Source organism: Schistocerca gregaria, unplaced genomic scaffold (genome assembly GCF_023897955.1).
Source record: "Schistocerca gregaria isolate iqSchGreg1 unplaced genomic scaffold, iqSchGreg1.2 ptg000863l, whole genome shotgun sequence".
Lineage (NCBI taxonomy): Eukaryota > Metazoa > Arthropoda > Insecta > Orthoptera > Acrididae > Schistocerca > Schistocerca gregaria.
In genome coordinates, this window is record NW_026062225.1 from 9,530 (window position 1) to 35,817 (window position 26,288).

The following is a 26,288-nucleotide window of genomic DNA, read 5'->3' on the forward strand; positions in this document are numbered from 1 at the left end:
AGTTAACTACTGTCATTATGCTGACTGTAACGTGAACACGTTAGTAGAAACACCACCACAAATCATGAAGAGGCACACCGTTAACTGCTGATGCTTGGACAAGCACCTACGTAAAGCAGGACAGGAGTCATCCTGAAATAAAGATATTTTAATGGGAATAACCTTACCTAAGAGATTGCATATCTCTGCCTGGTTTCCTCGATCATCTTTTTTATTTAGTAGGTCATCTACTGTGCCTTTAACTGCTTTTGGTATCTGATCAACATACTGAGGTTTAATAAGTGCCTTCAAATGATCTTCTAGAATTTTTGTGAAGTAATTCTGTAATTCTGAACCTCTAAAATGATTCAGTATCTCAGTCCAGTCAGGTGGATCCTGAAAAATATTCATCGTGTACAACAAAACACTTTTCATTCGACCGTCTAAATTTGAGAGCAAAAAAGAAATTACCATTGAATCAACCACAGAAGAAAGTAGCGGGGATAGGAGAGGTGACAAGTGAAATAGTAACTTTGTTACAACAACTTGCAGTCAGTAGGGCTGAGGCTCAAAAGTCCTTAAATAGATAAAAATGTCTTATCTTTCATTTACAATCTGGTAAAGGTTTACTGTATTGGCAAGTGAGATATTCTGGAGGGGGAAAAAAAAAACTTTCTAGGTTGCACTAATTTTGAACTACAACACATTTCACAATTAATGACACTAATCACCTCAGCTGAGGACACTAGCACACACTAGTGAAATTTTGGTAGACATTGAAGGGGTGGCTGGTCTGAATGTCATAGGTGGTAGATATTTTCATCACTAGTATTTTGTTGGTGTGGTAAGAAAAGGTGGTGATTTTACATCGTTAAGCACTGGACTTTGTATCTATGACTGATTAAAATCCAAATCTTTCCACAGTGAGTGTAGTATTGATGGTGCAGAGATTAAGGTCAGTAAATGTGCTATTCATGATTGGAGGCTGTGTAGTAGCATAATCAGGTTCCATCTTCTACTGGACATTTCTTAATGCTCTCACTTTACACTGTACACATGCTCATCAATCACCTACACTACAACAGTTACACTTTAGTGCACATGTAGGGAAAAATTGGAAAAATATTCATTTTTATTGCATAATTTCTTAGATTGTTTCTTTAAGAACAACATGGCAAAGTTTCATAATCAATTTCTGGCTAGAAATATATTTTAAAAAGTGAGTTTGGGCATTTTGCACCTGCCATGCCCCCTCTTTGTGCTGTGATCCACATCTTTTCTACATTAGAAATTTTTTGTGCATTAATTGTCGTTCACACACTGAACATTAAGTGCTGCAAACTCATTTCAGTTTTTAGTTTCACATACAGGGTGTTTCAAAAATGACCGGTATATTTGAAACGGCAATACAAACTAAACGGGCAGCGATAGAAATACACCGTTTGTTGCAATGTGCTTGGGACAACAGTACATTTTCAGGCAGACAAACTTTCGAAATTACAGTAGTTACAATTGTCAACAATATTAAAAAAGCAACTAACCAATTTAAAAACAACCAACATCACAGAAGTAAATAAATAAAATTCTATAAATAAGACAGCGTGGAATAATGAGTATTCATTTTGTTCCTTTCTTCAGTTCAGTACGACTAATTCTAGTTCATTATAAACATTCATATCACTAACTACAAAATTATACATACTGAGTACCGTCCCAAGTTTGGTTTCTGTTTTCCAGCCAATATTTTTAATGCTGTTGATTTTCCGATTCCATTTGTACCCACTAACCCAAGAACTTCTCCTGGACGAGGAATTGGAAGTCTGTGTAACTTGAAGGAATTCTGAGAGTAACGATGTGTTGTGTCCTTTTCTAGGTTACTTGGCAAATTAATGATGTTAATAGCCTCAAATGGACATTTCTGAAAAATATAAATAATTGAATATTTAAGTTACACTCTTTGTAACAGTACTGATCACTGCAAATTACAACTTCAATACTTGAAAATACAACACACAGTCATTTCTGGTGCCAATTTAAAAATACAATTTACTTCCATGACATAACAATCACATTGACACAAAACACAATGTAACATGAATTTTGTTTGCTGGACTACCTTGGTTTCTGGGAATGCCAAATAAATTAAAGAAGCTGTGGAACTATTTCAGTCAACTCCTTACTTACCTGGCCACCAAACAGTAAGAAACTCATTTTGTATCCAGTTTCCTAATCATATTCTTGCACATTATTTGCCAGCACACATATCAAGACTTTGTGCCTACACTCTACATCAATGTTTCATATTATACAAAATTCCTAGGAATGTGAAAGTAGTATAACATTTTTACATAATGAGTTAATGTCATTTGAAATTCATTTATCCAAAAGAGGTGTGCATGGTGTGGTTCTGAAGTTGAACATGTTCGGCACACAATGTTCAAATTCAGCCATTCATTTAACTAGAAAAGTTTCAACACAAAATTCACTTTGCAATAAAAACATCGCCTTTCTAACATATGTAACACTATCTGTCGGCAAAGACTCGTATAACCAGTACATTGGTAGCTGCAGAAATAACTATTGCAAGCATGTCTAATAAAAATCCACTTGCAGATACTAAATAAAAATTTTAAAAATGTAAAATCTATAATGTGTTAAGGGTTTCATCACATTTGCATATAACTACTTTTATTGCTGACTAGTTTCAAATGCTTGTGTTCATTTCTAAACCGTTACCTGATCTCTAATGTCTACTCATACATACTGTAATTTCAATGGAACATTCGAAAGATTTGTGTATACATTAGATCATAACAACAAATGTTATTTGATTGTAATACAATTCCAATGGCACTATTAAAACTTTAACACTGTCTACAGTTGGTCATGCATTCAAAATTACTGAATTATAAAGTTGCTCATGCTTAAGCCAATGTAACATTGGAATTAATTAAAAAATTAATCTACATTATACAATGAATTAAATAATCACATCCAAGCTTGCCCGTTGGCACAGTTCATGAAAATCCTGAGGATCTTATTAATTTATGGCACCCCACACCAGACTTTAAATAATACACTGCACAAAATACATAAATACACTCACTACTTTGTTTCTGTCAGTCTTGTGTGTATTAGTCTACTTTTGACAAGTAATTAGCAGATTTATATAGATTTTGTTGTAACTGCAATGTACAATATTAAAATTTCAATTACATTAACTCCTTTCAATTTTTCTAAAAGATTATTTTCATAAAGTATGACTAATATATAGATCAGAATAACTGATTCATTACTGCTGATTTTATACAGCTCTCTGCTCAGATTAAATGGGCCAATAACATTGAAGTATATTTGACCAAAAAAACAAACAAAAACAAACATTATACTTTCCTTAGCAAACTTTAGATGATAACACTTACAACATTTCCGCCACTGAGTCTCAAATTACATGCTCTTCAGAAATTTGAGTTTCATATCACCAAACTTTATGGGTATATATGCGCATTTTAAATGTGGCAATGAGTGGAATACAGCAACACTTGCCCCATGTTCAAATGAAGAAAAATACTTCTAGAAAACAGTCAATTCTTAACACACTGTCAGCTGTCCTATCATTCTACTGATTTATTTTTAACCAGAAAACTGGTCACTAACATTTTGAAACTGCAGTACTTTTACACGTCTGAGGGCCTAACTGGTGTTGCACCAAGAGAACTACTCTTCTACAAGGTGTACAACTTTGTTTCTACCATTTCCTCCCAACATTTGAGACTTTAATGAAACAAATTGGTTACACATGTATCATCTGAAGTATTTTCCATCACTGGCCACTACTTTCTCCTATCTTTCGGGCAGTGCACAAATCCCATGTCGAAAAAAAATGTTCATCTTTTGGAGCAATCCACAAATCGATCCGATTTGTGACTTCTTCATGAGATCGGAAGTGTTGGTTAGCCAGGCCATGCACCAATGATCTAAGCAAGGGGTAGTCAAAGGGAGCAATGTCTGGAGAGTACGGCGGGTGGGGTAGGACTCCCCATTTTAACTTTTCCAAGTAGGTTTTGACCTCTTCTGCAACGCGCGGTTGAGCGTTGTCGTGCTGCAAAATCACTTTATTGTGCCTCTCGCTGTATTGCGACCGTTTGTCTTTTAATGATCTGCTCAAATGCATTAACTGCATTCGATAATGGACGCCTGTGATTGTTTCACTTGGTTTTAACACCTCATAGTACAAGACGCCGAGCTGGTCCCACCAAACGCAGAGCATGACCTTGGAGCTGTGAATACTCGGTTTGTCCATTGACGTGCAAGCATGGCCGGGACACCCCCACCATTTTGTGCATTTAGGGTTATCGTAATGAACCCATTTTTCATCCCTAGTCACAATGTGTTGCAGAAATCCCTTCCGATTTGCCTCTGAAGCAACTGTTCACAAACACACAAACATCATTCAAGGTTTCAGCTCACACGTGACCCAAGTTCCTTCTTTCTGAATCATGCCCTTAGCCTTGAGACATTTTGAAATGGCTTAGCCTTGAGACATTTTGAAATGGCTTGCTGTGTCACTCCCACTAATCATACCAATTCTTCTTGAGATTGATGTGAACCTTCACTCAGCAATGTCTCCTATTCTGCATCCTCAAAAACAATCTCTCTTCCACCACTATGCCAGTCTACGACGTTAAAATCACCATTCTTGAAGTGTTGAAAGCACTCTTGACACATTCTTTCACTAACAGCGTCCTCACCATACATACTTGAGAGCATTCGATGAGACTCCGCTGCTCCATACTGAAACAAAACAGTAACACCTTCCGCAAATGACAAGAATTAAGCTCTTAAACTGACGTTTTCAATCACGAGCAACTTTATGATACAGACACAAATCGACTAATGTTTAGATGAGGTTATGTTGACCGAGGTCCAAGCTAAATGCCTGATGTATGCAATCTGTTTCTTTCGACCGCTACTTACCGTTGTCGCCACCTATCAGCAAACAGCGGAAGCAAAGTTGTACCCCTTGTAGTATTACAGTAACTGCTTCCAAGTCGGTACCACTTCACTGTCTTCGCAATTTATGCTTTACTTATGTAATATCATTTTGTTAGTAATCTTCACAAGGAGAAATTTACTGTGTTCTGCAAAATGAGGCACTCTAATATTCACAGAACACACATTGCTGCTACCCTTGTAAATGAAATATACTAAAGAGTTGATTGCTATCAAGAATACTCCTGGTAAAGCAACCCTCAAGAAAAGTATACAGTAACATACCGTAAGAGGGCGTCAGAAAATGAAGGTCGCTGTTACAGGCTAGCAAACTACATGTTTAGAAAAGTTAATCACAGCCTGTATGAGAAAGTCACTGTCAATGGAAGATTTTAGCACTCGCTTGTCAGTAAACAATATGCCATATGATTTGAGGAAAACAATCTTGTTCCAGCGGTAGTTTTCTTTCAGAAACTACAGCTAGTGTAGTTACCAAGTTAAAGATTCCTAATTTGAGAAGTGGACTGTTACGAACCAAAGTTTTGAAATCTGGTCTGTAATGTCTGTCGTCTCCTGCAAGTCCCAATCTTCTACTCATTGAAGAAAACTGCTGGGCATTATAATGCTTGTAAAGTATAGATATTTAATTAAAATATATGGGCAAGTAGAACTGGCAGAGGCTGCAAGTAAGATTGGGTTGGACGTTTCAGCGGTTAGTGACATTCGGGTAAGGTGTGAGAAAGAAGAGGAGGTGGGAGAATACAAGGTTTACCTGTCAGGAGTCAAAGCAGGAATAGCACAATGGGGTGTAGGGCTTTACATCAGGAAAGAAATGGAACCCAGCGTAGTTGCAATAAAGTATGTAAACGAACGACTGATGTGGATAGATTTGACAGTGTCTAGCAAGAAAATTAGGATTGTGTCAGTATATTCGCATTGTGAAGGGACAGATCAAGATAAGATGGATAGTTTTTATGACGCACTCAGTGATGTAGGACAAGGACAGTGTTCTGCTCATGGGTGATTTTAATGCCAGGATTGGAAATCGAACAGAAGGGTATGAAAAGGTTATGTGTAAATTTGGAGAGGATATGGAGGCCAACAGGAGCGGGAAACAACTCCTGGATTTCTGTGCCAGTATGGGCTTAGTAATCACCAACTCCTTTTTTAAACATAAGAACATTCACCGGTATACTTGGGAAGGGAGGGGAACCAGATCTGTCATTGACTATATAATAACAGATCAGGAATTCTGGAAGGCTGTGAGGGACACACGTGTATTCAGGGGATTATTTGATGACACTGATCATTATTTAATTTGCAGTGAAATTGGGATTGTGAGACCGAAAGTGCAGGAGGTCAGGTCCATATGTAGGAGGATAAGAGTGGAGAAACTTTAGGATAAGGAAATCAGGCACAAGTACATGACAGCGATCTCAGAAAGGTACCAGTTAGTTGAATGTCGTCAATTACAGTCATTGGAAAAGGAATGGACAAGGTACAGGGACACAGTACTAGAAGTGGCTAAAGAATGTCTTGGAACAGTAGTGTGTAAAGGTAGGATGAAGCAAACAGCTTGGTGGAATGACACAGTCAAGGAAGCCTGTAAAAGGAAAAAGAAGGCGTATCAAAAATGGCTACATACTAGAACTCAGGTAGACAGAGAAAGTTATGTTGAAGAAAGAAACAAAGCCAAACAGATAATTACAGCATCCAAAAAGAAATCTTGGGAAGACTTTGGAAACAGGTTGGAGACCTTGGGTCAAGCTGCTGGAAAACCATTCTGGAGTGTAATTAGCAGTCTTCGAAAGGGAAGTAAGAAGGAAATGACAAGTATTTTGGACAGGTCAGGAAAACTGCTGGTGAATCCTGTTGATGCCTTGAGCAGATGGAGGGAATATTTTGAAGAGTTGCTCAATGTAGGTGAAAATACGATCAGTAATGTTTCAGATTTCGAGGTAGAATGGGATAGGAATGATGGTGGAAATAGGATCACATTTGAGGAAGTGGAGAAAATGGTCAATAGATTGCAGTGCAATGAAGCAGCTGGGATGGATGAAATTATAAGTCGGAACTCGTCAAATACAGTGGAATGTCAGGTCTCAAATGGCTACACAGGATAATTGAAATGGCCTGGGAGTTGGGACAGGTTCCATCAGACTGGACAAAAGCAGTAATCACACCAATCTTTAAACATGGAAACAGAAAAGATTGAAACAACTACAGAGGTATCTCTTTAATCAGCATCGTGGGTAAAATCTTCTCAGGTATTGTTGAAAGGAAAGTGCGAGTATTAGTTGAGGACCAATTGGACGAAAATCAGTGTGGGTTTAGGCCTCAGAGGTTGTCAGGACCAGATCTTTAGCTTACGGCAAATAATGGAGAAGTGTTACGAGTGGAACAGGGAATTGTATCTATACTTTATAGATCTAAAAAGGCATATGACCGGGTTCCTAGGAGGAAGTTATTGTCTGTTCTACGAGATTATGGAATAGGAGGCAAACTTTTGCAAGCAATTAAAGGTCTTTACATGGATAGTCAGGCAGCAGTTAGTTGACGGTAAATTGAGTTCATGGTTCAGAGTAGTTTCAGGGGTAAGACAAGGCTGCAACATGTATCCATTGTTGTTCATATTATTTATGGATCATATGTTGAAAACAATAGACTGGCTGGGTGAGATTAAGATAGGTGAACACAAAATAACCAGTCTCACATATGCAGATGACTTAGTTGTGATGGCAGATTGAAAGTTTGCGAATTAATATTTCAGAGCTAGATCAGAAATGTATGGACTATGGTATGCAGATTAGCATCTCCAAAACAAAAGTAATGTCAGTGGGAAAGAGATATAAATGGATAGAGTGCCAAATAGGAGGAACAAAGTTAGAACAGGTGGACGGTTTCAAGTACCTGGGATGCATATTCTCACAGGATGGCAACAGAGTGAAAGAACTGGAAGTGAGGTGTAGCAAAGCTAATGCAGTGAGCACTCAGCTACGATCTACTGTCTTCTGCAAGAAGAAAGTCAGTACCAAGACTAAGTTATCTGTGCACCGTTCAATCTTTCGACCAACTTTGTTTTATGGAAGCAAAAGCTTGGTGGATTCAGGTTACCTTATCAATAAGGTTGAGGTTATGGATATGAAAGTAGCTAGGATGATTGCAGGTACTAGTAGATGGGGACAATGGCAAGAGGGTGTGCACAATAAGGAAATCAAAGAAAAACTGGGAATGAACTCTATAGAAGTAGCAGTCAGGGTGTAGAGGCTTAGATGGTGGGGTCATGCTACACGCATGGGAGAAGCAAGGTTACCCAAGAGACTCATGGGTTCAGCAGTAGTGGGTAAAAGGAGTTGGGGTAGACCAAGGAGAAGGTACCTGGATTCGGTTAAGAATGATTTGGAAGTAATAGGCTTAACATCAGAAGAGGCACCAATGTTAGCATTGAATAGGGGTTCATGGAGGAATTTTATAAGGGGGACTATGCTCCAGACTGAACACTGAAAGGCGTAACCAGTCTTAAATGATGATGATGATGATGATGATTATGATGGGCAAGAGCAACACTACTTAAATTTACAATCTCCACCTTAATATTCGTAACAGTATTGAAGTCTATTATAAAACTTAACTTTCTAACTGCAGAGCTTATTTCGTATGTGGTGCAACTAATCACTGAAACACAGCACAGCTGCATTATGGAACCAGGTTCAGATAACAAAATCAAAATATCTTGGTAAATATCAAATATTTTTCCAGACTTAAGTTAGCTTGGCTCAAGCTCCAAGTACAAAAGTGTTAGCACAAATAACCCACATGCACAAGTGAACAACAACAGAAGTGAATAGTTAAATTATCAGATAGATGAACGTGCCAGTTTTACCTGAAAGATAACAAGAAAATGAAGTACAAGAGTTATTTGGAAAGCTCCAATGGAGACTTATAAATTCATTTTCCCAAAACGTCCTTTAGTCTTCTCAAACTGCTCGATGGAGAGTTTCACCTCTGAAGCAGCCTCTTCAAACACTTTGTGAAGGTTTGAAGATTTTCTTTCAAAATATGCTCACAAGTATAGCTTTGGGGTGAAGACCTGTCATGAATGGCAGGTATGGAAGTATCCATATTCAGGTTCTCTCAAGAACCGCTCAAACTGAAGTTTTTTTTCACAATACTGAAGTACGCTGAAAATGCATATCACTATGTGTTTTCTCTGCAAAAGTCACCCACCCAGTCCCTATGGCACAATGAATATGCTGATATTACAGCTGGTACTCCATTTTCTTCAAAACAAGAAAATTTTGTGGCAATTGTTGAGGGGACAAATCTGATTTCATCTTCAATATTATTTCTTTTGTATATGAATCTATTGAGTCAGAGAGAGACTGTAACAAAGAAAGTAGAATCCACCATTTGCAGAATTCACAGTATTTTAAGTTGGATCATTATACTAGAGATGATGATATGGCACATCTGCTTTGTAATTGCAACTCCAGCCACTCTCCAAGTTTTCAGAATTAAACAAGTACTTTCTCAGTAAACAACCATACTCTGTTCAGTCCCTAACCAAACCAAGTTTCATTTGGAATTCTACACATTTACATTAGAAAATGTTTATCAATATACAAAGAACTAATCCTGGCAAAAATATAGCTGAATCAAACAACTGCTACAGAACCCCAATGACCATGATAGTCTGAAATTTTCTTCTCAAGGTTTATTTATCACATTATTATTATTATTATTATTATTATTATTATTATTATTATTATTATTTCTTTCCTGTCTCAGACGTTATGGTTAAAAATGGAAAGTGACACGGACCTTGATCAAGTGTGACTTCCTTTTAACTGTAGAGTATATGTTACATTGCATTTAGGAACTTTCGGGTAATTGAACATGCATCAATAATTACAATTTCTGTAGTTGTATATACACATTTGGATGTAGCTGTATTGCGTTGATGTACTGGTGGATATTATGTGGTATGACTCCTGTAGTTGATAGTATAATTGGTATAATGTCAACTTTATCCTAATGCCACATGTCCTTGACTTCGTCAGCAAGATGGATGTATTTTTCAATTTTTTCTCCTGGTTTCTTCTGTATATTTGTTCTATTGGGTATGGTTATTTCGATTAGTTGTGTTAATTTCTTCTTTTTATTGGTGAGAATGATGTCAGGTTTGTTATGTGGTGGTGTTTTCTCTGTTATAATGGTTCTGTTCCAGTATAATTTGTACTCATTATTCTCCAGTACATTTTGTGGTGCATACTTGTATGTGGGAATGTGTTGTTTTATTAGTTTATGTTGTATGGCAAGTTGTTGTTGTTGTTGTTGTATTATTTTTGCTACATTGTTGTGTCCTCTGGGGTATTCTGTATTTGCTAGTATTGTACATCTGCTTGTGATGTGATCTACTGTTTCTATTTGTTGTTTGCAAAGTCTGCATTTATCTGTTGTGGTATTGGGATCTTTAATAATATGCTTGCTGTAAGATCTGGTGTTTATTGTTTGATCCTGTATTACAATCATGAATCCTTCTGTCTCACTGTATATATTGCCTTTTCTTAGCCATGTGTTGGATGCGTCTTGATCGATGTGTGGCTGTGTTAGACGATACGGGTGCTTGCCATGTAGTGTTTTCTTTTTTCCAATTTACTTTCTTCGTATCTGTTGATGTTATGTGATCTAAAGGGTTGTAGAAGTGGTTATGAAATTGCAATGGTGTAGCCGATGTATTTAAATGAGTGATTGCTTTGTGTATTTTGCTAGTTTCTGCTCGTTCCAGAAAGAATTTTCTTAAATTGTCTACCTGTCCATAATGTAGGTTTTTGATGTCTATAAATTCCCTTCCTCCTTCCTTTCTACTTAATGTGAATCTTTCTGTTGCTGAATGTATGTGATGTATTCTATATTTGTGACACTGTGATCGTGTGAGTGTATCGAGTGCTTCTAGGTCTGTGTTACTCCATTTCACTACTCCAAATGAGTAGATCAATATTGGTATAGTATAAGTATTTATAGCTTTTGTCTTGTTTCTTGCTGTCAATTCTGTTTTCAGTATTTTTGTTAGTCTTTGTCTATATTTTTCTTTTAGTTCTTCTTTAATATCTGTTTTATCTATTCCTATTTTTTGTCTGTATCTTAGATATTTATAGGCATCTGTTTTTCCCATCGCTTCTATGCAGTCGCTGTGGTTATACAATATGTAATCTTCTTGTTTAGTGTGTTTTCCCTTGACTATGCTATTTTTCTTACATTTGTCTGTTCCAAAAGCCATATTTATATCATTGCTGAATAATTCTGTCATCTTTAGTAATTGGTTGAGTTGTTGATTTGTTGCTGCCAGTAGTTTTAGATCATCCATGTATAGCAAATGTGTGATTTTGTGCTGGTATGTTCCAGTAATATTGTATCCATAATTTGTATTATGTAGGATGTTGGATAGTGGGTTCAGAGCAAGGTAGAATCAGAAAGGACTTAATGAATCTCCTTGGTATATTCCACACTTAATCTGTATTGGCTGTGATGTGATATTATTTGAATTTGTTTGGATATGAAGTGTGGTTTTCCAATTTTTCATTACCATGTTTAGAATCTGTATCAATTTAGGATCTACTTTGTATATTTCCAATATTTGTAGTAACCATGAGTGGGGTGCTTTTTGGTAATCAATGTATGCGTAATGTAGCGACCTTTCTTTAGTTTTAGCTTGATATGTCACCTCTGCATTTATTATCAGTTGCTCTTTACATCCTCGTGCTCCTTTGCAACAGCCTTTTTGTTCTTCATTTATAATTTTGTTCTGTGTTGTATGTGTCATTAATTTCTGTGTAATGACTGAAGTTAATATTTTGTATATTGTTGGTAAACATGTTATGGGGCGATATTTAGCTGGGTTTGCTGTATCTGCTTGATCTTTAGGTTTCAGATAAGTTATTCCATGTGTAAGTGTATCAGGGAATGTGTATGGGTCTGCAATGTAACTGTTAAATAATTTAGTTAAATGTGACTGTGTTGAGGTGAACTTCTGTAGCCAGAAATTTGTTATTTTGTCTTTTCCAGGGCTTTCCAATTGTGTGTAGAATTAATTGCTTGGGTGACTTCATGTTGCAAAATTATCACTTCGGGCATTTGTGGTATCATCTTTTGTGTGTGTTTTTCTCCTTGTATCCACCGTGCATGTCTGTTATGTTGTACTGGGTTTGACCATATGTTGCTCCAGAAGTGTTCTATGTCTGTTATGTTTGGTGGATTGTCTATTTCAATGTGTGTGTTATCTATTGTCTGGTAAAATCTCTTTTGGTTTGTGTCGAATGTTTGGTTTTGTTTCCTTCTATTTTCACTTTTTTTGTATCTTCTAAGTCGTTTGGCCAATGCTAGTCATTTCTGCTTCTTTTCATCTAATTGCTCTATCGCTTCTTGTTGCAAGATTTTACCTAGCCTTTTTCGTTTTTTGTCTGGCATTTCATTTTTTATAAATTGTGTTAGCTGTCCGAAGTCTTTTCCCAGTTTTTCTATTCTGGTCTGCAGCCTGTGTTGCCATGCTGGTTTGGTGGGTTTCTTCTGTGTGTTGGTTGGTTCTGATATCTCCCTAGTGTGTATATTTAGAGTAGTGAGTGCTCCTATATAAACCAGTAGTTTTAACTCTTCCATAGTTGTATTTTCATTTATTTTGTTGTGTATGATTGTGTTGATACTTGTTATTGTTGTTTCGACTTGTGGGTTATTTGGGGGTCTATGCAAGAATGGTATAATGTCTGTATTTGTGTCTTTGTATTCTATATATGTCAGGTGAAATTTTTCTTCTATATCTAACATGTGTGTCACTTCATGCTCTATTTGTGCTTGTTCTGGTGGCTGCCTTAAGATTTCGTTTTCCTCCGATTGTTTAATTGATGTGTGTGTTCTTTGTTTGTTTGCTCTTGGATGTTTGAGTCCCTTACTGTAATTTCTTCTTCTGATTGCACATTGTTTTGTTCCAGTATTTGTTGTACTTATTGTTTGATGTTTTGTAATTCTGACTGGGGTATCCTGTTAATAATAATAATAATAATAATAATAATAATAATAATTTAATTTATATGTAATCTGTTTCCAGGAGGATGTGATTTTGTGTTGCTCAGCCAATGTAACAGGGATGGGGGATGGGAGGGGGGGGGCGCTATGGCAGCAGGGATGGCCCCTGCACTAAATTTTTCATCATACGATTTTTCATAGATATTGAAAAAATACTGTAATTAGATTTGTTTTATGTTTATTTCCTCTATTTTATAATATCAATATTTAACATGTTGCATTTCCTTCTGTTTTAAGCAAATACGATGCCTTAATGAATTTTCAATTAGTGTTTCAAACCATTTGTGCTGCAGGTGCAAGGAGTCTTCTGTAACAGTCTTCTTAGACTTATAAAATGACGTCAGCTTCTCCTGGTAGCTCACCACATGAAGAAATCATTTCTACATTTCTCCTGTGGGGTAGGTTTACAAACAAAACTGGTACCAAATTACCCTCACACAGGTTGATTTTAAACATATTATTCTACAACCCAGGAGTCAAAGATTCCAACAATGGAAAACAACACAATGTGTATTCAAAGAGTTCTTTCTTGTAGAAAGCACTAATTCCTGAAACAGCTACTACTTATAGCAGGGTTGATGAGTTATTCCAAATAGGATAAATGGAATGGTTTACAGAAACTCAGCTAGAACTTGAGACATGGAAAAAACAATATAAGATATTTTTATGGGGAATATGGATGACTACTTTACATAGGTCATTCAGATAATCTGAACACATGAAAAAAGGTGAGAGGATAAGCATTACTTGGTGCTATAACAGCAAGAGGATGACTGACCCACAGCTGATGTGGGTAAAAAACTGAAGATAAGGAAGAAAAATCACTGAAATCCACTCCAACAGAAACTGGATGGTAGAAAATTACTTCTGAAGAAATGTTTGTTCACATTTTCTGACAGTACAAGTTGTAAATAAAATCACAGTTTCTATAGAAGTGGTGCGATTTACTTATTTGAGGTGGCATTTGTGTGTCTCCATGACACTTCTCTTCAAATAAAAACAGGAAATGGCAGATATGTGGAAGATGAAACCACTTTTGAACCAAATTAAACCATACACTATTTTCCACTATCAGGCAATTAGGGGTCACCCAGCAGATGACCAACTGATCAGAAATTTTTAAGTACTTTTTGTTGTAGATTTAAACAGAACTAGTGAGCAGGAACAGCAAAATTTTATCTTTCAGAAAGTTACCTATGGCTTATGGCAACCCTACGGTAAAGCACAACTACAGATATAAAATCACTGTAACAAATTATTCTTAATCCTTATTTACGTCATACCTTTACACAGATTCCACACCCAATACATAATTCTTCAGAAATTGATGCAATTTTGTCATTGGATGTCACCTCAATACATAATTTCCCCATTCGCACAACAGGACACGACTTCTTGCATTCTTGACGACAGCGTTTAGGCTTGCACTTATCAGCTGTTACAATAGCAATTCTTGTAAGTTTATCAGTTTCTTCCGTAGCTTTGCTCCTTGGCATATTTGTTCCTAAAAATAAAAATATTTAAAATTTCACTGAAATTCATTATAATCATCTTGCACTTTTCTATTGGCATCAATATGTAAGGGGCGTTCAAAAAGAAACGAGCCAGAGGCATAATTACAGAAACCAGTATGTTTGAAGTATTGACCCTGGCTGTTGAGATACTTCTCCCACTGTGACACAAGGCAGTGAATGGTTTCTCATAAAATTCCTAGGGCTGAGATGTTAACCAGTTCCGCACATAAAGCTGGATATCGTCGTCCGAGGTGAATCGTTTGACCCCTCAGAGCCTTTTTAAGGGGACCAAAAATTCATTCCTTCTGATTCACTTCCTGCAGCATGGGACAACAGTGAATGCCCGGTGTTACTCACAAACCTTGACCACCCTTCGCCAAATGACCAAATAAAAAAACCTGGCAATCTCATCTGTGGGGTCATTCTGCTCCACAACAATGCAAAACCTCATACGGCCAACACAGTCGCGGCACTGCAGCAGAAATTCAAATCTGAGGTTCTACGTCATCCTCCATACTGTCTGAACCTCTCTCCCTGTCATTACGCAATTTTTGGTCCCCTTCAAAAGGCTCTGAGGGGCAAACGATTCACCTCGGACGACGAGGTCCAGCTGCACATAGCCCCAGCTATGAGACAGCCATTCCCCACCATGTGTAAAAGTGGGACAAGTGTCTCAACAGCCAGGGTCAATACTTCTAACATACAGGTACTGGTTTCCGTAATTATGCCTCTGGCTCATTTCTTTTTGAATGCCCCTTATACAACACCATTTATCAATTTAAAGATAACACAAGAAACTATATTATTAAATATATGGAAACTGATTATTAAAGCTATACATGAAATATTTTCATGATTCTGTGGACTGCAATGGCAATACTAATTTAATTGTTCGTGATGCCACACTGTCATTCATCTATGATCAATCTACAATATAAAACTCAAGCGAGAGTTTATTTCTAAAATCTCAGGCACTCGCCACGACATTAAAACTCAGTTCTGTTTTACTACAATAATTTTGTTACCTAACTTTCCTGCCACAAGGCAGAATATCAGGACACGTCACAAGGCAGTGTCGTGTATAACACTGAGCTAAAAGAACTGTTATTCCCTTCATAAATAAGGTGCATCTGGTTTACGTGCATAACACACACTAAGCACACAGTAGCACTGTCTCCTGTGCAAACAACAAACAAGACATCATGGATCCAACACCACCTTGTGGTGGGAAGTTTAATATTGATTGAGGTATGTGTGTTTTATTAACTCATTCACATGACTCTTCAATAAATATAGTATAAACCATTTGAAAACCACTTTTCCAAGACTAGTAACAATGTAACCTTAATGGCATGATATGGGGCAGGTTTCAACGTACCCATGAGGAAGGACCTGAAAACTTTTAATGTAGCCCCAGCCCATGGAAATAATATACTTAAGCAAGAATGTATTACTATATGCAACACTAGGAATAAGTGGGAACAAAGTAAATGTAAAGGCCACAAAAGCAGTAAAAAGTGTCTTAACTGTTACAACTGCTGCAGATCTATACAGATGTGTTATACTGCGTATTTTACAGGTAAGTAATGCAGTCCATATTCAGACAATTGCATTCCGACACCAACACAGCCAAATTGTTACCACTAAAATTATAAAAATGAAGTAAGCTGTCACTGCTGATGAAAAATGTGAACTTATGATTACAGCCTACACCTCAACAAGAAGGGGAAGGGTAAACTGGCTGGGCTGATAGGAGGAAATTTAAAGGGGGGGAAGAACTACATCTCATGGTGGAAACACTTTTTAGTGTAAGATCAGTGTCCAGTGGGAAACTCAGCCAGTCAAGTACTAAAGATGTTAAAAAGGTCAAGATACTCACAAAAGTAAAGTGAAAAATAATGTTAGTATATTTCATCAAAATACTGGGGGACTGAAGAATAAAATTGATGAGCTTCTGTGTTGTGTAGAAGATATAGAAACTGAGAATGTAATAGATGTACTATGCCTGTCTGAGCATCACATTGTCACTGATATGCAAAAGGTTAGCATCAATGGGTACAAATTAGCTGCACATGTAAGTAGAGATAATATGATGAGAGGAGGAGTTGCCATATATGTCAAAGCTTCCACAGTGTAAAAAATTTAGAAACTAAAAAATTTTGTGTAGAGCAACATATAGAAGCATGTGCCACTGAACTAAAACTAAATGATGGCACTTTCATAATTGTAACAGTGTATAGGTCCGCCTCAGAGAATTTCCAGCTATTTCTAGAAAACTTGGATGCTTTGTTGTGCTATCTGTCAAGACAGGGGGAAGCAAATTATCATTTGTGGGGATTTCAATGTTGATTCCCTGTAAGAGTGTAATAGGAAGAATGACCTTGTAGTATTACTCAGTTCTTTCAATTTGAGCTCTGTCATTGATTTTCCTACTCGCATAACAAAGAACAGCAGGACATTGATAGATAACTTTTTTATAGACCAAGATAAGTTTAAGGACATAAATGCTTATCCTGTTGAGAATGGTCTTTCAGATCATGGTGCACAGCTAGTTACAGTACATGACATAGCTCCATGCAGTATATCAAATCAGAATTTCAAAGCAGTGCGTTCAATTAACAATATAAATATTACAAACTTTAGAGAAAGCCTAAAGCAGGTAGACTGGGATGAAGTGTATAAGGAACCTGATGCAAACTTGAAATATAACTTATTTCACGGTACATTTTTAAGGGTATTTGAAAATTGTTTTCCCAAGAAAATAGTTAAACATAATTCCAAGAAACATAAAAAACCTTGGCTAACTAAAGGAATAAGAATATCTTGCAACTGTAAAAGAGAACTGTATCTAACAGCAAGAGGGAGTACTGACACCGAAATTGTTCAATATTATAAAAACTATTGTGCGGGTACTAAGAAAATTTATTAAAAAGTCCAGAAGCATGTGTATCATGCCTGAGATCAGTAACTCTGGCAATAAAATTAAAGCAATTTGGAATATTATTGAAAGGGAAACAGGGCAACCAAGAGCACAGGAAGACTTTAGTGCCATAAAACTGAATGACAAGTGTACCAAGAAACAATCAGAAATTGAAAATATTTTTAATAATCATTTTTTAAATGTTGTGGAGAAAATAGGATCTAGATCCTCGCTAGAAGAGGCAAGGCTTCTAATAGAAAAGGCCATACCTGTGCAGTTTGAAACAATTGTATTTTCACCAACCACTCCCTCTGAAATCAGTAAAATAACAAACTCACTGAAAAGTAAAAGCTCTTACGGAATTGATGGCATTTCCAGCAAGATTCGTAAAGCTTGTTCCCCACAGATAAGTAGGATTCTCAGCCACGTATGTAATAGCTCTTTGGAGCAAGGTGTTTCCCCGATAAGACTGAAATATGCCATTGTAAAACCATTGCATAAAAAAGGGGATGCGACGGATGTCAACAACTATCGCCCAATCTCTCTTCTGACAGCTCTATCAAAAATTTTTTGAGAAAGTAATGTATTAAAGAGTAGCCTCCCATATTTGTAAAAATAAAGTACTAACAAAATGTCAGTTTGGTTTTCAGAAAGGCTTTTCAACAGAAAATGCTATATACACTTTCACTGATCAAATATTAAATGTCCTGAATAACCAGACATCACCCATTGGTATTTTTTGTGACCTCTCAAATGCCTTTGATTGGGTAAATCATGGAATTCTTTTAGATAAGCTACATCATTATGGTTTGAGGGGGGCAGTGCACAAATGGTTTAATTCATACTTAACTGGAAGAATGCAGAAAGTTGAAATAAGTGATTCATGTAATGTTAAAACAACAGCTGATTCTTCAAACTGGGGGGGGGGGGGGGGGGGGGGCTATCAAGTACGGGGTTCCACAGGGTTTGGTCTTAGGTCCTTTACTGTTCTTGATATACATTAATGACTTACCATTCCACATTGATGAAGATGCAAAATTAGTTCTTTTTGCTGATGATACAAGTATAGTAATAACATCCAAAAACCAAGAACTAAGTGATGTAATTGTAAATGATGTTTTTCACAAAATTATTAAGTGGTTCTCAGCAAACGGACTCTCTTTAAATTTTGATAAAACACAGTATATACAGTTCCGTACAGTAAATGGCACAACTCCAGTAATAAAGATAGACTTTAAACAGAAGTCTGTAGCTAAGGTAGAATTTTCAAAGTTTTTAGGTGTGGCCATTGGTGAGGGGTTAAACTGGAAGCAACACATTGATGGTCTGCTGAAACGTCTGAGTTCAGCTACATATGCTATTAGGGTTATTGCAAATTTTGGTGATAAAAATCTCAGTAAATTAGCTTACTATGCCTACTTTCATTCACTGCTTTCGTATGGCATCATATTCTGGGGTAATTCATCGTTGAGTAGAAAAGTATTAATTGCTCAAAAACGTGTAATCAAAATAATTGCTGGAGCCCACCCATGGTCATCCTGCAGACATCTATTTAAGGATCTAGGGATCCTCACAGTATATACATATTCACTTATGAAATTTGTTGTCAATAATCCTACCCAGTTCAAAAGTAATAGCAGTGTGCATAGCTATAACACCAGGAGAAAGGATAATCTTCACTTTGCAGGGTTAAATCAGACTTTGGCACAGAAAGGGGTAAATTATGCTGCCACAAAAGTCTTTGGTCACCTACCAAACAGCATCAAAAGCCTGACAGATAGTAAACCAACATTTGAAAATAAATTAAAATAATTTCTAGATGACAACTCCTACTCACTGGCTGAAGTTTTAGATATAAATTAAGGGAGGAGAAGGAAAAAAAAAAACTAGCTTAAACATTAGTTGGTTGGTTGGTTGTTTGGGGAAGGAGACCATACAGCGTGGTCATCGGTCTCATCGGATTAGAGAAGGATGGGAAAGGAAGTCGGCCGTGCCCTTACAGAGGAACCATCCCGGCATTCGCCTGAAGTGATTTAGGGAAACCAAGGAAAACCGAAATCAGGATGGCTGGACACGGGATTGAACCGTTGTCCTCCCGAATGCGAGTCCAGTGTCTAACCACTGCGCCACCTCGCTCGGTTTAAACATTAGTGTCGTGCAATATTTTGTGTAATGTAATATCTTGTACATACATCTTTTATTAACCTGACACGTTCCACATCATTACAAAGTGTCTTATTCATGATCTATGGAACAAGTATTAATCTAATCTGATCTAAGTACTCAAAGTTAATATAAATTATGGACTAACAGACAAGTTGGCAGATTGCACATAACTAAACAATGGTTGGGCTCTAGCATACAAAGTAGATGGGATATAAAGAATATCACTTAAATTAACCTTGTCAAATGTTTCACAAGTCAGCAGAAGCAGCTTATCTTACGAAAACTTAAAAACACTATTGTATCACAAAACAACTTTTATTACAACAAAAGTTGCATTTTTTGACATTTATGAATTCTATATCCATCTCTCAAGTTTTCTAAGGAAATCTAATATACAGACTGGATGTTTTAGTTGCTTCTTTGTCTGTTGAAGTGAACGCCACAACAAAACAGAAAACTAGCACACGGACAGATAATTCAGCTGTTTAGAACTTTAGTCTGACTCCTATACCAGGAAAGTGAAAAAAAAAAAGGAATTTTTTCCAAAAGCAGCCATAAGAAGTAAAACTTAAAAGATTCAAGGAGGGGGGAAAGGGGGGGGGGGCAGGGGAATGAGTTGAACAGGAAATCTTTAAAAGGTTAGAATACAAAGTGAAAAGCAGGTTCAACGGAAATTAAACCGAGGGAATTGAGAGGATTTGGGGGAAAGGAGAAAATGGAATGTAAGGCTGCAACGAACGTTTACATTTGATATCTGACAGCGAAATTCTTTTACCACATGAGTAATTGCGAAGATTTTGATATCCTAATTTATTTCCCCAAATGTCACAGTCTGACGGAAACACAGACTTAAAAATGATGCCGATGTATGAATAAGAACAAATTATTTTATTCCTGTGGAGTCTGTGGGGGAAGGAGGCGGCAAATGTCAGACAAAAATTCATGCAAATGGAAGATTCTTGGAATCCCTGTTGACAAGGCCCCTTCACTATATGTACATTCATTTTTTGTCCAAATAGTTTTAGTTCACAAAAGACTAGGGATAATAGTGTTAAAACAGCTGTTGAGCACAACAGTGTCCTCACAGTTATATAAATATTTATGAAGAAATTTCAGAATTGCATTACTTTGCTTGCTTGTAGCCATAACTAGGCTCCATCTCAATACACAGTGAGTCTGTGTGTTCCAGTTTGACAGGAGTACAGAAAAATGATTCAATAGTGTTCAATGAGAACACTATAAGAGAGAGAGTACCTTGATGTCAAATGTCTTATCTACTAGTAATTTCAATGTTATTCGTCCACCTTCACTAAATAGAGATGACCGTGAGGAAACCTCTGATGAGCCTAACCAGCACATGTGTGCTTACTGAAATAAGGTGCACATTTGTTACACATTTACCTGACTATAGCTTGTCATTTGTCAACTCTATTCACTCACTGTCCTTGCCCAATGTGATACCCAGTAGAATAACACCACCACCTCCAGTTTCTGGAGGGGGAAACAAACGTCATTTGTTGAAGTTCCCACAGCAAGTAGGATTGCCCCATATTTAATAACACCCAATCTTCTGATCAAGATTATGAGAATTCCCTTATGTGATAATGGTTGCAGACAAAATAAATACACCAAGAAACAATTTCCATACTTTTCTTAATTCGATCAGCATCTACAATCTGAGGTTAAGAATGGCTCTGAGCACTATGCGACTTAACTTCTGAGGCCATCAATCACCTAGAACTTGGAACTAAGTAAACCCAACTAACCTAAAGACATCACACACATCCATGCCCGAGGCAGGATTCGAACCTGCGACCGTAGCGGTCGCTCGGCTCCAGACTGTAGAACCTAGAACCGCACGACCACTCCGGCCGGCACTGAGGTTAAGAGTAAATAGTTCAACAAATTATGGACATCATCAGATGTACTATACACAATAGCAATGAAAATGGAAGGGAGGAGGGGTTGTTCAGCTCCCCTACCCTTCAACTTCCTTTTCTTCAAGTGCAGATGGGATACCTTTGGTCTGTGTCAGTGACAGAGCAAACTGTTGCCACTGCATCATTTCTGTCATGGGTCCCATCCAAGTATCACTGCCAGCAGCAACAACTATTAAACGAAACCCTACTATTAACAGGATTTATATGCTATTCCCAGGACAGTTATGTAAGTTTGCTGGGTGCAACTTTACATGTGGGCTGAGGACTTCCTGTTTGTCATGACTGGGGTGTCAAGCAAGAACATTATTGGGGGAAGTGTGCAGAAGAGTTGAATGGGGTACCTTCTATAGTTGTCAGTTTCACTGCTCCCTAGATCATATAATAACCAATTATAAATACAGCCACTGGAGTTCCCTATAGAAAAAGTTTGAAATATTTGTAAACAACAACAGTGTGGGGGGAAGTGTTTGTTGTGTTAGGGAGGGGGGGGGGGGGGGGGAAGAGTGGGAAGGAAGTAAATTTAAAGCAGACTAGAAGCATTATTAAAATTTGAAAAACTAGTAAAATGTACCCAGCTAAAAATACAGAGGAGACCTGGGAATATTTAAACTAAACTTTATGTTATTACATAAATATAACTTGGCCAGTTGTCTGTACAATAACCAGTAATTATAGTGAGAAATGGATTGCAACCACCACTTTCTAGTTCAGGGAAGAATTCTTACACATGAAAATTACCAAATAAGCAACTCGCATGCTAGTCATAATGCTTACAAAGTAAAGAAAAAAATATATAGTACATTGGTAAGAGAAACTTAAGCTATCCTGTGTGACTTTTGGTATACAGGCATCAGATGTGGTGCGAGGCATTATCTTTGCCAAATGTTCTGTCTCCTAATGCTGGAGATATCAGGCACTAGTTTTTACCAAACTAAATCACTACTTCAAATAATACCTCTAAGACAATGTGACCTAAATAAAAGAAGGTAAAATAGTCAAAGTAGAGCAGGTAGTGTTAACATGATATTGTAAGAGGAAGTGAAGGGATACAGAGATCCAAATGAAGTCAACAATAATTTTAATCAGCATTATGTTACAGTAGTAAAAATTAAATTAAAAGGACAACAGTAAAAAGTTCAAACAACATCCCCAGAGTGATAAATGACTTCATGTTCCAAACAAATTAAACACAGAGTGCAAAAACAATTAATATTCTTAAAAACAAAAACAGTGAATGACTTAATCTGCTAGAATAATTAAATACTGTAGTCACTGCAACCATTGACTTTTCATGTAGGCCTAAATTAAATAATACTGGAAGCAATACTTCCAGAATGCTTCAAAAAGTTAAGATAGGGCCCCCAGGTTTGAAGCTGGAGTTACAAAAGATCCTGGGAATTACCACTATATTACTATAACCTTTCACATATCTAAAATATTACAAACTCTGTGTGAAGAGGTAAAACAGTAAATCTTAGAGAAAAAAAACACTAGTCCAGAATTTATTTTAAGAAGTGCAGATCAAAGTAACAAAAGAGCAAATTTTGAAGCTTATGCAACAGAAGCAGTACATAAATTATTGGTTTACTGCTTGACTGCTCCATGGAATATGATTCTATAAGTCACAGATTAAATACAAAAAAACTTAACTAGGGCACAAATGTTCTAGAAATCATAACATATTTCAGAACAAAGAACGATGTGTGCAGATAAATTACAATACTGACAGTACCAATAAAAGCTTCTACTCTGATCTCCCTAGGAAAGAGAGAGGTACTAAGCTAAAAGGGATTGCAGCCAACCACCTGTCCTGATCCCGTAGGCTACATGTCCTATCATCTTAAAGAATGCTGCATGTTACATTTTGCCCTACAGTGAACACTACATTACCTTGACAAATCTTATATCATTGTGAGATGATCCTTGGATGAACATAGAGATGGGGTCATAGATAAATAAATAATCCAACTATGCCAAGTACTTTTTGTTTATTGATGACAGAAAAACTGTAGTAAACAGCAGATCAAATTTAGTACCAGAAATAACAGTTATTGAAACTTTCCTAGACGACATTAATAACTGTATCCTAGGCTATCTTTTCTCATTAACCTGTGAAAAAGTACTACATGCCGTTCAGAACGTTTACGAGGCTTCTCACCAGGATATGTCTAAAATGTGACAGCAAACAGGTGGAAGTTGGCAGTGTTACATTCTTGGGATTGAAGCATGATGATAAATGTAACTCGGATGAGCACACCACAGGGTTGCTCTCTATTTGCAATGTGAATGTTGTCAGACATAGGTGATATAAAAATATCAAAGCTGGCATACCATGCTTACTTTCATTAGATGTGTGCGGAATTGTTTTTTGTGATAACTCATCAAATCAAACTAACGTTTTATGAGTCCAAAAGCATGTAATAAAAATTATTTGTGGTGACTACTCAAGAACACCCTATGAGTAAGTTTAGAGAGCTGGGGTTATTAAATGATGCTGCAATATATTTATTCCATAATAAAATTCGTCATTCAAACCAACAGCTTAGTTCATGTAAAAAATATTACAAAAAGTAATCGTGACAACGATTTTAAGTCACTTACTTTGGTCCAGAAAGGTGTTAATTATCGAGAACATATTTTCAATAATTTGCCAGCCTCAATGAAAAAAAAAAAGTTTAATTAGTGATGAAGTTATGTTTAAGAAGTGCCTAAAGCATTTATTGGTCACCAATTCCTACTCCACTGTTTAATTTCTTAGTAGAACCAACTGGTTTGTGTGTATTACTAATATGAAATATTGAATGTAGTAGTAAGCACTCACTTTTGTACAGAGTCAGCGCAGTAAGGTTATCATTTTAAATAAATGTTGTAAAATGGATTTTATATTTAATGAAGCATTGTTACAGTAACCCAAGATTTATCATATACTCCTCAGTGTGTTGAACATTTGCCTGTTTTGTTAGAGTGAGTGAGTGCGTGCCCCCCCCCCCCCCCCCCCCCCGTGTATTATTGTTTTCATCTCGTGTTCTACATCTAAGAGGCTCTTCTCACTGCAGGTCAACTGAAACAAATTTAATCTAATGTATAGCCAAAATTTCTGATATATGTGCATTCTTGTATATATGACTCATATCTATGGAACATTATCACATGGTGACCCTAGCTATCTGAAATCCTAAGAGTCAATTAGGCTTAAGAACAAAATTGCTTCCTCTTCCCTCCTACATCTACGATACCAGTTTCTCATTCTGCTTTCGTTATAACGACACTGTGCATGTGATAAATATTGTCAGGATACAACTATTTTATAGACCTTTTCACCAACAGCCATTGCAACACAAACAATTAAGTGGATCATTATTATTTTAAACATTATAAAAAAAGCACGATTATGCAACCTAACACGGCTGATGGACTTCCTCAGTACAATGATCACTGGTATTTTCACATCGTGCAATTGTTTTAAATCATCCGGTGTAAAAGTGGGAATGGAACTGACACATTAGAGTTGAGGTGCCGTTATTTCGGGCTTGTCTGCAAGAGCAGAAAGTACTACATTTAGGGTTGGTGTTACAATAAGGAACATACTACGGGGCCCTACATTGCACGAGTAATTACTTAAATGATTGCAAACATTATGGAACAAAAGTACGTTCCCCGCACAAAGAATTTGAGAGAGAGCATGAGTGTCCTTTCCGTAACACAGCACAGCAGCGCAAGGATGAAGTTACAAGCAGATTCACGTAACTTCAGTCATGTGTTATGTTTGAACAAAGCAAAATATCGTATTTCTGGATAAATTAAAGCTAGTGGCACACTTAAATACAATATAAACGTGATATGCAGTATAATTGCAGACAAAAATGTGTTTACAGTATGGTTATGCAATTAGTGTATAATACGTACCACAGAGTGTCCCGTATCGATTTTCACTTCCTGCACACAGTTGCGCCTACAATTTAACACTGACCCACAAACCCTACTCGCACTATACAATACACTCACTCGAAAAACGTGCTCACAAAACTTACACCATGCACTCTGACATCCATTCGTGGGTAAAAGGCTTGCCAACACACGCGTTTAGAAAGTCCGCCGCCTCCAAAGATGAACGCTTTGTCCACGTGCTTAGGCGGCCGACATTTACGTACTTAAATGTTGAATTATTAACTGTATACCGCACATGTTTTTGATTGAAAAAAATACAATTGTTGAAGCTGAAAAATATAGGAAATTATGTTCTGGAGAGAAGCAATTCGTCGTAGCCACTTCGCTGACTCCGTATTGCATTAAAACACGAAACGTTCACTTTCCTGCACTCAATTCAGTTCGCGATGGCATTCCTCTCTCTTTAAGTGGTTGCACGATTAATGAAATAATACACCAGATTTCTGGTATTCGGGGTGGGTGGTAAGCTCTCATGGAAACCACATAAAAAGCCTATAGGTACTGGATCCAGCTACCTTTACTTTTATTCGGGCCTCAGTCTAATAATCTGAGGATTTTTATACATCTACAAACATTTTCAATAAGCCTTCACGACACATAAACCGGTTACAGCCAATTATTAAGTTTGCAACGCAAGCTGGAGGTTTTCTTCCAGGCAAAGTCCTTTTGTATCCTTCAGGAATACACTAGGTTTACTTCACTGTGTTTGTTTCAGTACCACTCACTGAAATGAATGGAACAGCTTCAGTA

At 36.9% G+C, this 26,288-nt stretch overlaps 1 protein-coding gene across 1 annotated transcript; it reads right to left on the reverse strand.

Annotated features, from left to right (window-relative positions):
* Window positions 1-25,689, reverse strand: LOC126323624 (protein Pixie-like). The gene is made up of 4 exons (XM_049994698.1): window positions 25,497-25,689; window positions 14,334-14,554; window positions 1,682-1,897; window positions 1-375 (listed from the first exon to the last, which is right to left on the reverse strand). The coding sequence occupies exons 2-4, from the start codon at window positions 14,544-14,546 to the stop codon at window positions 16-18; spliced, it is 789 nt and encodes a 262-aa protein (XP_049850655.1). The 5' UTR covers window positions 14,547-14,554; window positions 25,497-25,689; the 3' UTR covers window positions 1-15.
* Between the last annotated feature and the right edge of the window lie 599 nt (window positions 25,690-26,288).